We start from the raw sequence: 18,067 nt of genomic DNA on the forward strand, positions 1-18,067 counted from the left end.
GGCCCTAGGAGGCACAGGGAAATACATTATGAAAACATGTGTTTATTGGAGTTATATAAATAAGGGATTTAAAAGTACAATTAAAGACTGCATGGGTTTTTTAAAAATGTTTCCTGGACCCTTCACCGCTCTAACTCTGCTCACCCCTCAAGGCATTCTTTTTGGCTATGGTCATCACCTGTCAAGCATGCGTACAACTCCTGTCTGTGTTTGTCTGACTAACTAATGGTTCTCTCTTGCAGGTTGAAAGCAGACAAGGAGTTGGTTAAGGATGTCTACACTGCAGCCAAAAGGCTAAAGATGGAACGAGTAAAGCAGGTAGGATCTTACTCTGTTTTCAACTACTGATATGCAATACCCTATGGTTAAATGCAGTCCCATTGTTCAGAGGTTTAAACTTCTCTCCTCTCTGATTGGTCAGATCTGTGGCAACTACCTGCTGTCGAAGATGGAATCCCAGAGTGCCATCTCCTTTCGTAACTTTTCCAGCTGCATGGGAGATGGCCGCATGCTGTCCAAGATCGACATCTACATCCAAGAACACCTGCTGGAGGTCTCTGAGCAGGAGGACTTCCTCAAACTCCCCCGCCTCAAAGTGAGCCTTCCCTGAGCAATGTTCTACTGCAACCTTAACGGGGCAGTGCAGTTAAAAACATGATTTTTCAGGTTGTCATTAATAGTGATGCGCCGATATGACATTTTTGCCCGATACTGATATCCGATATTTTCCTTGTAAAAAAATTAATTCAACGACACCGATATAAAAAAAAAAAGTGGCCTTTTAAAGCATTCTAGTTCAGTTAAATAGTTAACACGGACGTAGCGGTCAAAGGCACTGCATCTCAGTGCAAGAGGCGTCACTACAGTCCCTGGTTCAAATCAAGGCTGTATCACATCCGGCCGTGATTGGGAGTGCCATAGGGCAGTGCACAATTGGCCCAGCGTCGTCCGGACTGTCATTGTAAATAAGAATTTGTTCTTAACCTCTCTGGGTTAGGTCCCACCTGCGGGACACACTATTCAACAGCCAGTGAAATAGCAGGGCGGCAAATTCAAAACAACAAATCTCATAATTCAAATTTCTCAAACATACAACTATTATATCCCATTTTAAAGATGCACTTCTCGTTAATCCAACCACATTGTCAGATTTCAAAAAGGCTTTACGGCGAAAGCATAACATTAGATTATGTTAGGACATCACCTTGACAAGAAAAACCACACAGCCATTTTCCAAGCAAGGAGAGGCGTCACAAAAACCAGAAATACAGCTAAAATGAATCACTAACCTTTGATCTTCATCAGATGACACTCCCAGGACTCAATGTTACACAATACATGTATGTTTTGTTCGATAAAGTTCATATTTGTATCCAAAAACCCCATTTTACATTGGCGCGTGATGTTCAGAAATGTTTTGCCTCCCAAAACTTCCGGTGAATGAGCACATCAATTTACAAAAATACTCATCATAAACGTTGCTGAAATTTACAACAGTTATTGAAAGAATTATAGATACACTTCTCAATGCAACCGCTGTGTCAGATTTCAAAAAAGCTTTACGGCGAAAGCACATTGTTCAATAATCTGAGTACAGCGCTCAGATATCAAAACAAGCCATACAGATACCCGCCAAGTTCTGGAGTCAACAAAACTCAAATGGTATTATAAATCTTCACTTACCTTTGCTGATCTTCGTCGGAATGCACTCCCACTTCCACAAGAAATGTTCGATAAACTCAATTTTTGTCCAAAGACATCCATTTTGTTCACGCGTTCAGATCACTATTCCAAAGGCACAATGCGCGAGCGCAAAACCCTAGACGAAAAGTCAAAGTTCCATTGCCATTCGTAGAAACATGTCAAACGATGTTTACAATCAATCCTTAGGGTCTTTCTATCATAAATATTCAATAATATTCCAACCGGACAATAGCGTATTCATTACAGAGGAAAAAGAAGGAACGGCGTGCCTGCGTGACAGCGCAGTAAACAACTCATTTGGCATCAGGCAGTCCACTTGTTGAGTGAGCTCTTATTCTCGCCCCAGTAACAGTAGAAGCATGAAACAAGGTTCTAAAGACTCTTGACATCTAGTGGAAGCCTTAGGAAGTGCAAAATGAACCCTAAGTCACTGTATAGGCAATCACTTGAAAAACTACAAACCTCAGATTTCCACACTTCCTGGTTGGATTTTTCTCAGGTTTTTGCCTGCCATATGTGTTCTGTTATACTCAGACATCATTCAAACAGTTTTAGAAACTTCAGTGGTTTCTATCCAAATCTACTAATAATATGCATATCCTACCTTCTGAGCCTGAGTAGCAGGCAGTTTACTACGGGAACGCCTTTCATCCGGACGTCAAAATACTGCCCCCTACCCTAGAGAAGTTAACCAACTTATCAATATTGGTAAGTTGGATAGCCAAATGTTGGCTATTTTCTTCCAATCTTTCTAATTGACTAAATAAAAACATTTCTCTCCATTTTTTTCTGCGTACAAGGCACCAAATCCACACTTAAAGTTGGCAACCTCAACATTGACAACACCTTTTGTCTCTCTCTTCCCCCTACGCATTGATCGCCACTTCCGACAATGTTCTTCCACCACCATAACATCTCGAGTCAGGTCCTCCCTCTCCCGTCCTGGCGCTAAAATCCTCTTTCATGCATTGATCTCCTCCCAACGAGACTACTGTAATTAACTACTCTGAGGCATCAACACAAGCTCCATAAACTCCAAATGGTTCAAAACTATGCAGCCTGACTTCTCACGACACCAGCCATGTCAGAGTATTATTAGTATATTTTTTGGGGGTATTTTAGTATTTTTTGCGAGTAGTGGAATAAACCATGGTCTATAACCAAGTAGGAATTCAATGGTTGGGGGCGATGTGACTATTTGAAGACACATTTGTAGTGTGTGGGGGCAGTGGTCACCAACCAACCTCCTGGAGATCTATTCTCTGGTAGATTTTCACTCCAACATCACATATCACAACAGATTCCGCCAAACAAGTTAGTCAGAAGCTTAGTGTAATTGTGTGTGCAATACTGCAACTCTTCCACTGCTAAACATGTATGTGACCAATAAAATTTGATTATACCTCATCTGATTGTTTAGCAAACAACCTCTTACTTTCACCATGATCTGTTTTCCTCTCACAGGAACACCTTCCAGAGCTTGAGCACATGTAAAAAGATACTTACATGCCATGATTTCGACTTTCATTATAACCTTGTTTGCGATCTGTTTATGTAAATAACTGACGAGAATTTGAAGAATGACAGTTTCATGGTAGTCTCGTTATTTTATTTACTTTCAACAACCGAAAACATTCCAAAATGTGTAACTCATGTGTTTACTTGGCCTCGGACGCAGAGTCCTATGGTCTGTCTGTAGATAAGCATCGTGTTTGTGCATTGAATAAACAGCAGATGGGGTATAGGCCAGGATGGAATATATTCAAATTTCTATCCCCATGCCCACACAGTTGGACTGAACATTTCATTGGCCTAAGGAGGCTCAGGGAAGTAAATTACAAAAAAATATATTTTGAATTATATTCAATAAATAAACTTACTACAATGATTGGTTAGACATATAGGGATCATTTAAACATGTCCACTATTTACCTAGTCTCTCTAGACATACTGGTTGCTTCCGGGCAATGCTCCAGCTTAACATGTCTGTAGAAGCTCCAATGTCAGTTGGGACAGTCAGAAATTGGAAGCGCGTCACCGGTAAAGGCACTGCTGTATCTGCTTCTTGCCCTAGCTATACATGTGCACAATTCCCGCCTGCATTTTAAGCCCCACCTACCCAAACGTGTGATTTGTTAAGAGTGTTGACTGTCTGAAGAGGACCCTCCTTGAAAATAATTAGATTAATCCTTTTTGAAATGTCAGAAGCCGATATCCTCCCCGGGCCTTGTCGTTGCCTAGCTTATGATGCGCCAAGGTCTGGAATATACAAGACTAGTCTTTACCCTCCCTAGGAGGCTATCAGATTGCTTTATTGACCGTTGGAGGACAAACATGGATAAATTCTCAGTAGAAATTGTTACCTGTTCCTGCTCTGGATCTCACCCAATATGTACTAATCATTGAACAGTTACATTTCTCGGTTGATGTTCATATCTAAATCGATGGCTTCCATATTTGATCCTGCCTGAAAATGACCATCTGCAAATGTGGGTGTGACCCAACTGGTTACTTATGGCCTTCAAATACAGTTAGTTGCATTATTACTTTTGTGCTGCAGAATTCACCAGTTACTGGTTTTGATTGAATAGTCTTCTTTGTCTCCAGTTAAGGTAGAACGCATCATAACCCTAGCTAGGCTATGATGGTTCAATAAGGAATCAGTGTCTTGTGATTTATGATTTGACCCTAGCCACGGTTGAGCCTAGCATCTCTTCTGACTGGTCTCCTCTTATGTCTCTACAGTTAGAAGTAATGCTGGAAGACAGCTTGAGCCTGCCCAGCAATGGCAAGCTCTACTCCAAGGTGCTTAACTGGGTCCAGCGCAGACTGTGGGAGAATGGAGACCAACTGGATAGACTGATGGGGGAGGTCAGTACCATAGTTGGAGTCTAGCTTGCACCCATCCGCCCCATATCCCTCCCTCCCCTCCTTTCTGCGCTTTCCTCTAACATTTTAAGGCACTGTTCACAACTCAACGTGGCATGATGTCATTTCACACACTGTGTTAGGACTGTTTGTTTGTTTTTTCGTTCTTTTTTTAAGTGTTAAGTTATGCAGTACAGTGTACCTGGCCATACTGCAAACTAGAGGTGAGCAGAGACACAGCCATGTGGCTGTTCGCTCTTTGATATTTATGTTTTAGTGATCAGTTGGTTCCACCCACAGTGTTATGACTTTTGGTTTTAATGCAAAACACCAAAGTGAGTGAGCAGGTCTTTGACTCTGTTCTGTCTCACTGATGCCCTTCTCTTTCTGAGCAGGGGTGTGTGTGCGCATTAAGTGTGCGTTTGCGTGCGTGTGTCAGCGAGCGCTCCAGTTCTAATGACTCTTCCTCCCCGTTGATTTCTCTGTCCTCCAGGTTTATTAACAGCAGCAGGAGACGACTGAAGAGCCAAGACTGAGCCACCAGGGTAATGAGTCAGAGAACGAGAAAAAGAGGGAGGAGAGAAGCACCTCCCTCTCTCTACAGCCGGATTGATCATCCGGATATACAAAATGACATGCAGTAGAGTACTCACAGAAACCCATATCCACTGAACAGTACATCTGCCAGCTCAGTTGGTAGAGCATGGTGTTTGCAACGCCAGGGTTGTGGGTTCAATTCCCACAGGGGGCCAGCACAGAAAAGAAATTGGATGAAATGTATGCATTCACTACTGTAGACTCGATACACCCCTCATAATTCAGTAATCTAACCCCTTATTTTGGAACCCCATTTAATAGGAACCATATTTAATCCAAATCAGTGATTGCACAGTACATTTTAAGAGCTTTTGTCCTTTAACGTGGGAAAGAGCAGAATGACGGCCATTTAAAACAACTTTTGAAGTGCTTCTCTGCTCAAGCATATTCTACACATTTCCATGCCCACAGCATAATCCAATCACTTATTTGAACAGATTGTTTTTTTTACTGTAACTTTGCTTGAAAACATCCATTTTATTTTTTTGTTTATTTTATGACTACTTGTATGAAATGTCAATGTATGTCAAAGCTTTGCCTTCACCTGCTGTATGAAAGCATACCTCAGTGCCTTTTTTGTTATGTTTTCCTATGCAATTATAATGACCGACTTCATCAGCCAGCCAGGAGCGTGGTTTCTGGTTTCCAAGCAGCCGGTGTGAGGTCATGAGGACAGAAGACGTTTCCAAATGTTGCATATTTACCAAACCCAGACTCCTCCTTTTTTAGATCTTATGGAGAGAGGGCAGCACAGAAGCAGAAACTGCTGATTTTGTGCGGACTCCTACATGTCCTGTAACCACCTCTGTTCGTTCTGTGTGTTTATGTTGATAAAGAAGCATTGGCTCCTACCAGTGACAACAGATCAGCCTTCCTCCCCCACTGTCCTCCTTCCTCCCTCCCTTTCGTGTTGCCATGGAGACAGGCTGCCACATGGGTGATGTCGCTGTGTGTCTTGCAGGTGCAAACGTTGTACTACTCAGCCGACCACAAGCTGCTCGATGGCGCACTCATCATTGAGGAACATGGGATGTTTGGGGTTGGTGCGGAGGAGGACCACATGCAGTTTGTTCAGGTACACAACCCACCCCTACCTGGACCTTTCCTGGGCCTACCCGAGTGTCGCTTGGCCCAACCTGGCTTTTATCCCACCTTATGTAGCCTGGCAACAAGGCAAACAATTTGTTTGTGGAACCTGGGATACTACAGACCTGCTTGCATAGCTCATGTTGCATATTAGACTGGTTCTCAGATCATAGTCTTTTGGAGATTGGGTAATGATTACTACCTTTTTTGTGTGTTTTGTCTCAGTATGTAGCTGCTTCTGCATTTGTAAAAGTCTTCCCATTGTCTGTGCTGTCTATCAGCTTGTTCAGATGGTTTAAAATGGGTTGTAGGCTGGTTTGAAACATTTCAGGGGGACTGGCACTGCTAAAATAATGTGCTTGGATGTATTTCTAGGCAGGTTTAAACCCAGGTTTAGTCAATTTTCAGGCCAGATTGTGGTGTGTGCGCTCTGCAGCCAGCTGGTGTATTAGCCAGAGGTGAGATGATGTGGCTGTTGCCTCTGGCTGGGCTTCTGTAGCTGCTTTCTGCTCTTGCAGAAGAAGCCCCCTCGTGAGAACAGCAACACCCAGAGACAGCCGAGCTCCTCCACCTCCGGCAGCTCCTCACCCTCCGGCTTGGCCTTCAACACACCCAAACCCTGCAGGAGAGAGTGGAAGTACATCGCCTCCGAGAAGTCCACCAGTAAGTGAATGTGTCGAAGAACGTTTGAAGCCTTCGGTGTCAAGGAGTATGTGTATGAATATCCTAATGTTTAAGATAATAACATTTTAAGTTTTTTTAATGTAGTTATTACCATCACCTCCCGCCCTCCTCCTCCCCTCTCTCGCCCAGACAACACCTACCTGTGTCTGGCCGTACTGGACGGGGTGTTGTGCGTGATCTTCCTGCATGGCCGCAACTCTCCCCAGAGTTCTCCCTCTGACACACCATGTCTGATGAAGAGCCTGAGCTTTGAGGCTCAGTCTGAGGAGCTGGAGGAACACCCGCTGACCTCCATGCACTACGCCCGCTCTGGCCTGGGCACTGCCACCCTGCACGGCAGGCTCATCGCTGCAGGTATGTAGGGTTAACCAGCCAATGGGCCTCTATCTGGAGACTGGCACTGACAGGTCTCAAGCCTCAGATCGTCCAAATCAACCCTGTCCTGTTACTGACCTGGTATCCTCTATGTTCCCTCCAGGAGGGTATAACCGGGAGGAGTGCCTGAGGACTGTGGAGTGTTACGACCCCAAAGAGGACCGCTGGACCTTCACTGCTCCCATGCGGACTGCCAGGGCTCGCTTCCAGATGGCCGTGCTCATGGTACAACACACCCCTGTCCTTTGAACCCGCATTTCATATGAATGACAGGTGCCTGTCTGACCCGGACTGATCAAGAGTTTTCTGACTTAAACCTGCCTCTGTCTCCTCTGATTTCTTAGGGTCAGCTGTATGTGATGGGTGGCTCCAACGGTCACTCAGATGAGCTGAGCTGTGGGGAGACCTACGATCCGCACACTGACACGTGGGCTCAGGTGGCAGAGCTCCGGACCAATCGCTGCAACGCAGGTGTCTGCTCGTTGAACAATAAGCTGTTTGTGGTGGGAGGGTCAGACCCCTGTGGGCAGAAAGGACTGAAGAACTGTGATGCTTTTGACCCGGTGACCAAGACCTGGAACAACTGTGCCCCCCTCAACATCAGTACGTACCAATACCACACATACACTTCCCTACGTAGTTATTTTAATTTGGCTTTATACTCCAGCATTTGATTTGAGATCAAATGTTTTATGAGGCGACAGTACAGAATGACACGATTATTTGAGGGTTTTTCCACATTAATGTAGAAGTGTTCAGAAACATTCTGTTCTTATTTACAGTAAAAGTGACTCAAAAATGACAAATGATTTACCATTCATTGGGCACAACATAATCTGAAACAACCAAAACAAACTCAAAATAAACCTAACAAGTTTGAAGAGTCACAATCTTAGTCATTGCATGCTAGGTAAATGGGACCAAATACTAAGTTGAATACACAAAGTACATTTGTCAAAGTACTTGACACCTTAAATGGGCGGACTAGATGCATAAAGTGTATTCATTTCTAAACGGTAAAACAGATATGTATGAAAATACCCTCAAGTAAAAGGCTAAATTCTTTACTGTCGCCTCGTATAAAACATTTGATATCAAATCCCAAATGCTGGAGTATAAAGCAAAATTAAAAGTTTTAGCTTCATTGTTGAAATATGATTGTACTATACACATGCTGTACCAATATCACACACACACTGAGCAAAAAGGGTTCCAGATTATACCAAAAAGGGGTTCTTTGATCTGTCACAGGACTGAATGCTTTAGTAATGGTGCTTATGTACAGTGCATTCAGGTGTTCAGACCACTTGAATCTTTCCACATTGTTATGTTACAGCCTTATTCTGAAATGGATGAAATAGTTTCACCACCCCCCCCCCCCATCTATCTACACACAATACCCCATAATGACAAAACAAAAACAGGTTTAGACATTTTTGCTAATTTATAAAAAATGAAACTGAAATATCACAAGAATTCAGATCCTTTACTCAGTACTTTGTTGATGCACCGTTGGCAGCGATTACAGCCTCAAGTCTTCTTGGGTATGATGCTTGACATACCTATATTTGGGGAGTTTCACCTATTCTTCTCTGTAGATCCTCTCAAGCTCTGTCAGGTTGGATGGGTAGCGTCGCTGCAGAACTATTTTCAGGTCTCTCCAGAGATGTTCGATCGGGTTCAAGTCTGTGCTCTGGCTGGGCCACTCAAGGACATTGAGACTTGTCCAGAAGTTACACCTACGTTGTCTTGGCTGTGTGCTTAGGGTCGTGGTCCTGTTGGAAGGTTAACCTTGGCCCCAGTCTGAGGTCCTGAGCGCTCTGGAGAAGGTTTTCATCAAGGATCTCTATCCTTTGCTCCGTTCATCTTTCGCTTAATCCTGACTAGTCTCCCAGTCCTTGCCCCTGAAAAACATCCCCACAGCATAATGTTGCCACCACCTTGCTTAACCTTAGGGATGGTGCCAGGTTTCCTTCAGACGTGACGCTTGGTATTCAGGCCAGAGAGTTCAATCTTGGTTTCATCAGACCAGAGAATCTTGTTTCTCTTATAGGTGCCTTTTGGCAAACTCCAAGTGGACAGCCATGTTCCTTCTACTGAGGAGTGGCTTCCGTTTGGCCACTCAACCATAAAAGCCTGATGGTGAAGTGCAGCAGAGATGGTTGTCCTTCTGGAAGGTTCTCCCATCTCCACAGAGGAACTCTGTCAGTGACCATCGGGTTCTTGGTCACCTCCCTGACCAAAGCCCTTCTCCCCTGTTTGCTTGGTTTGGCTGGGCGGCCAGCTCTAGGAAGAGTCTTGCCAGTTCCAAACTTCTTCCATTTCAGAATGATGGAGGCCACTGTTCTTGGGGACCTTCAATGTTGCAGAAATGTTTTGATACCCTTCTCCAGATCTATGCCTCGACACAATCCTGTCTCGGCGCTCTACGGACAAATCCTTCGACCTCATGGCTTGGTTTTTGCTCTGACATGCACTGTCAACTGTGGGATCTTATATAGACAGGTGTGTTCGTTTCCAAATCATGTCCAATCAACCACATGTGGACTACAATCAAGTTGTAGAAACGTCTTAAGGATGATCAATGGAAACCGTATGCACCTGAGCACAATTTCGAGTCTCATAGCAAATAGTTTGAATACTTATGTAAATAAAGTATGTTTTTTTTATTTTTAATACATTTGTAAAAAAAACTGTTTTTGCTTTGTCATTATGGGGTATTGTGTGTAGATTGCTGAGGGAAATAATGTATTTCATCAATTTTAGAATAAGGATGTAATGTAACAAAATGTGGAAAAAGGGAAGGGGGGCGAATGCTTTCAGTACCAGTCAAAAGTTGAGACCTACTCATTCAAGGGTTTTTCTTCATTTGTACTATTTTCTGCATTGTAGAATAATAGTGAAGACATCAAAACTATCATGTAGTAACCAAAAGTGTTAAATCAAACTATTTTAGATTCTTCAAAGTAACCACCCTTTGCCTTGATGAACAAAATGTGGATAAAGTCAAGGGGTTTGAGTACTTTCCGATTTCGTTGTATCGCATATACTGTATTCGTGAAGAACTAGAACAGCTTTGAGTTCTGTGAATGTGAAAAGTGGGTAATGTGCAGTGTTAACTCTGTCTGTCTGTGTTCTCCTAGAGAGGCACCAGGCTGCGGTATGTGAGCTGGATGGCTTCATGTACGTGATTGGAGGTGCTGAGTCGTGGAACTGCCTGAACACAGTGGAGCGCTACAACCCTGAGAATAACACCTGGACCCTTATCGCCCCCATGAACGTAGCTCGCAGGGGGGCTGGGGTGGCCGTCTACGATGGTAAGAGACTACTCCATAGAAATGAACTATTCAAATTCTATGGTCTGCTCTAAACGGGGGCGCGCTCGAGAGGATTACTATGTATAGGGTAATCAGTTCACAGGGTGGGAATGCAGGTTGCAACCTTGGAATTCGGCAGAAATGTCCAAATCATTACTCCTCAGATAAACTCTGATTTGTGCTGACCCTTTGCTCTCCTTTCTCTGCTCTCTCTCATCTCCTTTTCTTCCCCTCTCTAGGGAAGCTCTTAGTGGTTGGTGGGTTTGATGGCTCCCATGCACTGCGCTGCGTAGAGGTGTATGACCCAGTCCGTAACGCATGGAGAATGCTGGGTAGCATGACCGTGGCACGGAGCAATGCGGGTGTAGCCGCGCTGGGTGACGTCATCTGCGCCGTGGGCGGCTTCGACGGAAACGACTTCCTGAACACGCTCGAGGTGTACGACCCTGAGACGGACGAGTGGAGCGACTGCGCCGAGGCCCTCTCCTCTCTTCCGCCTGAGGGTCAGGGGTTAAGGGGCTGTTATGGGGGGGGCGTCCCAAACTAACATGCTTAGTGCTTTTAGTTGTGTTTTGTGATTTTCTGTATGTGAGCGGGAGGGACAGGGGAATCATTTTTGGGGGGTTGCCTAAAGCAACATCAAGCCTTTTATTTTCCGTGCTGTATATATTTAGATTGCTTTTTTTTCTTTTTTGTGTTAAGAATGCCAACATTTTAATATTTTTTGTGCAATTGAGTTTTTCTTCGAAAGTTTTGTATTGTTTTCTGAGGGTTTACAGAGAAACACCTGTTTTGGTCACCAAGACTACCTTGGACTTACTGGTGTGTTCAGAATAGGTGACGGTACTGGAAAACTTTGAGTTGGCTTGTTTTAGGAAAGTGATTCTGAATATCTTTTTTCATTTTGAACTGTCATTTTAGCTCACACATATTTAAATATCTGCAATTTTGAAGCCTTATTCAAAGAAAGAGGGTTACTCCCATGTCATTTTTGTGTAGTTTAAACTGAAGCTGGATTGCTTGACAAATCTTTAATGCCTTTTTTATATTTTTATACACTGCTGATTTACCAATAGAGGAAGTAGTGGACGCACATGTCTATTGAGTCATCAAACGAAACCAGTGCCAGTTTAGTAACGCGTAACACACTCGCACACACACGCTAACCAACTCTTTTGTTGCTGTGTTTTGACTAATTTACTATTATGGAGATGTGGTTGTGTTGAGCGTTTTAAAAGGGGTTCAGACATTTGGCTTCGATTTTCTTTTGTGAGTTTAGAATGATTCAATTGGAAAGTGCTGCATCACATTTGTAACAAGCTGATATTTCTTAACTAATAAACCATTTCAACCTCTTTTTTTTAGTTTTCCAGTTCTAGTACTGTATTGAACTAATAATCAGGTTTGACTGGTTAAAGTGGAGTGACTTTCGCTGTCTTTGAGGTAGCATTGGGAAATTTCCACCCTGGGGTTCTAATGAAATAACCTGACTTATACACATTCTATAAACCTTCCACCAATTGGATGTTGCAAGTCACTATTTTTTTCCACCAGGACACAATTACTGTCCCCAAATATAGCATTTCTCTCCCTTGCTTCTCTACACGAGCATAAATGTATGGCAGCATGGTCTATGCAGCCATCCACGGCTACGTTTTACACAGGCAACCAAATTCTGATCCTTTGCCTAATTGGCAAAATATCTGATCTGATTGGTCAATAGACCAATTTGAGAAAAAATATCAATTGGGCTGCCTGTGTAAACGCAGCCATAGCTCCTCTACCAGTTAGTTTCCACTGAGACCAGATTACCTACCTCACTAATGGCTGGATTCAATCCGTATTGCGGAAGAGCCGCATAAAAATGAAGGCAATTTCCGATTGAGCTGACATGTTTCGCGTGAATGCACTGTCCGAGACCGTGGGAACATTGTCATTTGCGCTATTAAGCTACGGATTGAATAGAATCCTAAATCCTTTCTCTGTTCCCATTGGGGTGTAATTTGAAGAATTACACTAAACGTAGTTTGCCTGCAGAGGGAGGGAAGGATAGAGGGACCCAGTCAGTCTGGGTCAAATGATCTCTAAAGTTGGGTGAATGGCGCAACACCTGAGCTGTACCTACAATCCCTTGAACGACCCTGTCCTTGGACATTGGCTACTTTACCTAACACCTGTCAAAGACCACTAATTCCTCCCCCTCTACGTTCTGTCAATTCACAAAATAGCCTCCTGTAGTCTGACGGCACACCTGTCAATCACGTCGCAACCTGGCTGAGGGAAGTAGGCCACAGACGGTTCGAGGGTAGCACTTCACTTTCTGCTGAGTGGTCATGGCTTTTGGCCAGGCCATGTAAAACAATTACCTACCCGTATAATTATACTTATATGGAATTATAATTCTCATCTGCTCTAAAAATGAACAGTCAGATTTTTGTTTCACTGAATCAGACATACTGGAAATGAAACATGTTCTGTGACAAATGTTTCACTAAGATTAGTCCAATCTTCTAATGTACGCATAGATTAAGTCAGATCACGCATTAACTGGTGATAGCCGACACCTAGCCACTTGTGTAGGCTATATAGAAATAATGACGCTCAAATTGAAAATCATTCAACCATTAGAGTCTAAACTGGAGGGGGTACTACTAAGCTGTATGGAGTTTTGTCATACCAAGGATCATTTTGCTATTTGATTTGGAATTTTAAGACCCCTTGAAGTACTGAAAAAATTATATGAATGAATTTTTGGCCTGACTGCTATTAGCTCATACAAACACATTGAATAACAGATTCACTACATGGAACAGATAGTCCCCCCAAAAAAATAAAGTTTGTTCTGAAGTGGATGTCCTATATCTGAGAGATATAAGAAAGATCAGGAAACATAATTTCATTAAACATATATTTAACCCCTTATGTTTAGCACTAAACAGTCTTAAGCCCTGTCCAAGCTGGGGGAGGGTCTACTAAGCTATATGGAATTGTTTTAAGATGGTCATACCAAGGATAATTTTGCTATTTGATTAAGAAATATAAAAAAATCTATATAAGAACATTATTTGACAGTTTTATTTGGCCTTACTGCTGTTACCCCATTTAAATGCATTGAATGACAGATTCATTACATGGAACAACAGACATGTTACACAGAGGGGGGTGTGTGTGTGTGTGTGTGTGTGTAGTGCAAACTGTTTGGATGCTACAGACAGAAGTTGGCAGATCGGCTGTACCGACTTCAGACAAGTCCCAAGACGCTTGTGGGGGTCGTAGAGCAAAACAGAGAACGCCATTGTGTTCGTGAGTTTCATCTGGGGTTATAATAGTTTGTAGACCAAACCATTCGGACGCTACAGATGATTTTGTGAGAAGACCGATTTTCGGAATGTGTCATGGTCTGACAAACTCCACTCTAGCTCTGTCACCTTTTACCATAGATGCATATATTTGTTATATTTGAACAATTCATCTCACTCTTTCTTGCTCTGGGATATATGGAGAGATATGGCGAGGATAGGTGGGATGTGTGAAGTAATTGTACACTTTAAATGTGTTTACATAGATGACAATTGTCTCTTTTTATAATGAGGCAGACCACCACGGCTGGCTTGTATTAATGCATGGACTGTCACGTTGGTATTGTACAAACTTAGACAAACAGTACACACTGTGAAATATACATGTGCATGGACATAGTCACATAAACCACAGACACTACTGTGTATCCATACAATCATTACAGACCAGTGTCAACTTGAATGCTTCTATACTGTCCAGCAAAGGCTGTGGTTCTGTCCCAAATGGCACTCTATTCCCCATCTAGAACCCTATGGGGTTCAGCTGCCTCAGCAACCATAGAACACATCACCTGCTCAATAACAAACAAAGGTTGAGCTAAGCTTTCAAAAACTTTCAATGAGCTGTCACAACTGTTCATTGGAACAGACACAGCTATTTCTGTACTCATGAGTTCTGTACTTATTTTATTTCTGTATTCAGCAGAGCGGCTAATGTGTCAACACGACTTCTAATAAAACTCCACACTGACACCATTGCCTGGTCTCCAGTGAGCATTATAAACCCATCTACCGAGGAGCCCTAATGTTTTAGAGATGTTTATAGCTCTTTCTGTGGAAATGAATCAGCCAAGACCCCTGTGTTTTTAGTTTTAATCAACCTTTCTGTCAGACTCCAACTGTAATAATCATAAATTGTGTCAATGTTATGAGACAGCATAATAATGATTTAGCTATTGTTCAGTGATCTTTTCCTATAATTGGAGTGCTCTGTTTACTAGAGGCTGACCAATCGTTTTTTGTTGTGTGGTCCGGTTCCAATTTTGGGGGGAGAAAACTTGCCAATACCTATACATCTGCCGATATACAACATTTTTCAAAACTGAGTTCTCATAAATCAATATCCAAAAGAGCAATTGTCAATGCTTCAAAATGTTTGTTCTTACATTGTGACAATAATGACACGAGATCTGCTTCAAGTGTTCAGATAAGCATGAATAACAGTGAAATAAATCGAACGATATCGATATATCGGTAAAATGGTAATAGCAGCCAATAATATCGGTCAGGCTCTAATTATAATATATTAATTGGTTGTTCGCGTCACGGTAATTAGGCTTCTCTAAGCTCTGATGTTGCTGATGGTCATTAGTAGCCTACAAAACTTTGCTAACTGCCTGCTACTCAGCACTCTATTGTACTTCTAATCACTCAGACATCAATGCAAATGTATTCAAAAATCGAATCAAACACTTCATGAGAGCCTGTGAGTTCATGTTGCACAACATTTCAAGTCAAATGTTATTGGTCACATACACGTTAAGCAGATGTTATTGCTGGTGTAGCGAAATGCTTGCGTGAGATGCTTGCGTAGGCTATTGAATTGTGCAAGAAAACAGAGGGAGGCCTCTTATACTCCTCTACTAAAAAGAGGAGAGTCAGCTTTCTATAGGCTAGGCCTACAATATTTCTTTCTCAACTTTCCTAATATTAAGCACATTGCTTATATTCACAACATGAGTATAGCCTACCTGGCTGGCATGAAAAATAAACCACAGGGAAAAGCGTCCTCCATTCGCTATTTGCATAGATTACATATTTTTTCCACTGCCCCTGTTTTGATACAGGTCCATGATAATGGTCCATTCTAAATCAAAACAAATGTCACACATACAGCATCAGTAAAAAGTAAACCGCTCAGCCAACAAGTGCTCAGCATATGTGGGAACTCCTTCAAGACTTGAAAAAGCATTCCAGATGAAGCTGGTTGAGAGAATGCCAAGAGTGTGCAAAGCTGTAATCAAGGCAAACTTCTTACTTTGAAGAATCTCAAATATAGAATTTATTTTGATTTGTTTAATACTTTTTTGGTTACTACATGATTCCATATGTGTTATTTCATAGTTTTGATGTGTTCACTATTATTCTACAATGTAGAAAATAGTACAACAGCATCAATGTAACAGTGTAGGTTCCGTCCCTCTCTTCGCCCCAACCTGGGCTCGAACCAGGGACCCTTGCACACATTAACAACTGACACCCACGAAGCATTGTTACCCATCGCGCCACAAAAGCCGCGGCCCTTGCAACGCAAGGGGAAACCCTACTTCAAGTCTCAGAGTGAGTGACGTCATTGACTGAAATGCTATTAGCGCACACCACCGCTAACTAACTAGCCATTTCACATCGGTTACACTTATAATGTGAAGAAATAGCCTAATAGTTTATCAACATGTTAAGCTAAAGGTTCTTATCTGTTTTTTCGATGCTAGTGGTTGTATTAATTTGGGATCTATCGCATCCCACAACTGTCCCAGACTATGTTTGGAATATTTATTACTCGCACAGAATAGAATATGTCTACCTTTGTACTGTGGGGGATAGTAGATTGACATAGGCGAGTGCTTTTGCTGTTTGTTCGGCCTACTCATTTTGTTGGCTGATGATATCTTCGATATGCACCTCGGAATTGTATAAGGATGCATGCAGTTGTGTCCACGATGTGTCTGTTTTCACTTGTAGCCTGTGAGAAAGACCCAATCACATGATGGAGCGCGCAGCACTCAGGGAGAAGGGCACACCGGCCACTGGCTGCAAAAGGCCTGGATTTCTTTAGGGTTCATTACGGCCACACAAAGGGGATGCCGGCATGAAATTCTAGGCACTATCAAGTGCTTCTCAAATTGTGAATGAGTGACTGATGTAGTGTGTACAGCCTGCGCAAAAACAAAGCAGAGCTCATGCCCTTCAAGCTACTTTTATCAAATCATCATTAGTCTCTCATCATGCAGCCTTACAATGTATTAAAAGTCTAAACATATAGCCCAACGTTTGTAGAACAACTAAAGTTACATTAATAACTCTAAATTAAGCATATAGGAATACCTATTACATTGTTAACCACTCAACACAGAATAGCAGCTTGTGTGCACTGCCTCAAATTGTTTGGAGAAAATATCCTTTCTATTTTATTCAGTTTTGTTCATTTGTATTCTTCATATTATAAAATAATGCCACGGAATTCTAAGCAAATCTTGTCTGCTAAATGAACTAGTGTAACCCACAGCCATATGGCATAACCAGATCAGGACCTAACATATGGACAAATCAGAGTATGCCATTCTGTTCTTCTGAAATAGAATACATTTTCTTCATATCATGCTTCTTTAGACCTGTCTAAAATAAATCATGGATTTATTGTGGTGTAGGCTATATTACATATATTAGACTTTTTAAAATGTTCCAAAGGTCAGCATCAGTGGCTCGTAGGCTACAGTATGTGTGGAAGACAGGAGATGCTAAATGTGTTTGTTATTTATTTTTATTTATTTCACCTTTATTTAACCAGGTAGGCCAGTTAAGAACAAGTTCTCATTTACAACTGCGACCTGATCAAGATAAAGTAAAGGAGTGCGACAAAAACAACAACACAGAGTTACACATGGGATAAACAAACGTACAGTCAATAACACAATAAAAAACTCTATATAGTGTGTGCAAATGTTGTAAGATTTGGGAGGTAAGGCAATAAATAGGCCATAGTGGCGAAATAATTACAATTTAACATTAACACTGGAGTGATAGATGTACAGATGATTATGTGCAAGTAGAGATACTGGGGTGCAAAAGAGCAAAAAAATATAACAATATGGACATTTTTTTTATTTATTTCACCTTTATTTAACCAGGTAGGCCAGTTGAGAAATAGATAAATAACAATATGGGGATGAGGTAGTTGGGTGTGCTATTTACAGATTGGCTGTGTACAGGTACAGTGATCAGTAAGCTGCTCTAAAAGCTGATGCTTATAGTAGGGTGAGATATGTCTCCAGCTTCAGTGACTTTTGCAATTCATTCCAGTCATTGGCAGCAGAGAACTAGAAGGAAAGGCGGCCAAAGGAGGTGTTGGCTTTGGGG

The 18,067-nt window shown here is 42.2% G+C and overlaps 1 protein-coding gene across 3 annotated transcripts in view; it reads left to right on the plus strand.

Moving 5' to 3' along the window:
- LOC106584002 (influenza virus NS1A-binding protein homolog A) overlaps positions 1 to 11,986 on the plus strand; it is a 53,944-nt gene extending 41,958 nt beyond the window's left edge. For all 3 annotated transcript variants that reach the window (XM_045706473.1, XM_014168731.2, XM_014168732.2), the window contains exons 5-14: positions 243 to 318; positions 422 to 595; positions 4,450 to 4,575; positions 6,131 to 6,244; positions 6,774 to 6,918; positions 7,069 to 7,293; positions 7,418 to 7,539; positions 7,659 to 7,917; positions 10,458 to 10,631; positions 10,871 to 11,986. In XM_045706473.1, coding sequence (XP_045562429.1) covers positions 243 to 318; positions 422 to 595; positions 4,450 to 4,575; positions 6,131 to 6,244; positions 6,774 to 6,918; positions 7,069 to 7,293; positions 7,418 to 7,539; positions 7,659 to 7,917; positions 10,458 to 10,631; positions 10,871 to 11,178 — 1,723 coding nt within the window. In that variant the 3' untranslated portion in view covers positions 11,179 to 11,986. The remainder of the gene's footprint in view (positions 1 to 242; positions 319 to 421; positions 596 to 4,449; positions 4,576 to 6,130; positions 6,245 to 6,773; positions 6,919 to 7,068; positions 7,294 to 7,417; positions 7,540 to 7,658; positions 7,918 to 10,457; positions 10,632 to 10,870) is intronic.
- The last annotated feature ends 6,081 nt before the right edge of the window (positions 11,987 to 18,067 follow it).

Source organism: Salmo salar, chromosome ssa23 (assembly GCF_905237065.1).
Source record: "Salmo salar chromosome ssa23, Ssal_v3.1, whole genome shotgun sequence".
Lineage (NCBI taxonomy): Eukaryota > Metazoa > Chordata > Actinopteri > Salmoniformes > Salmonidae > Salmo > Salmo salar.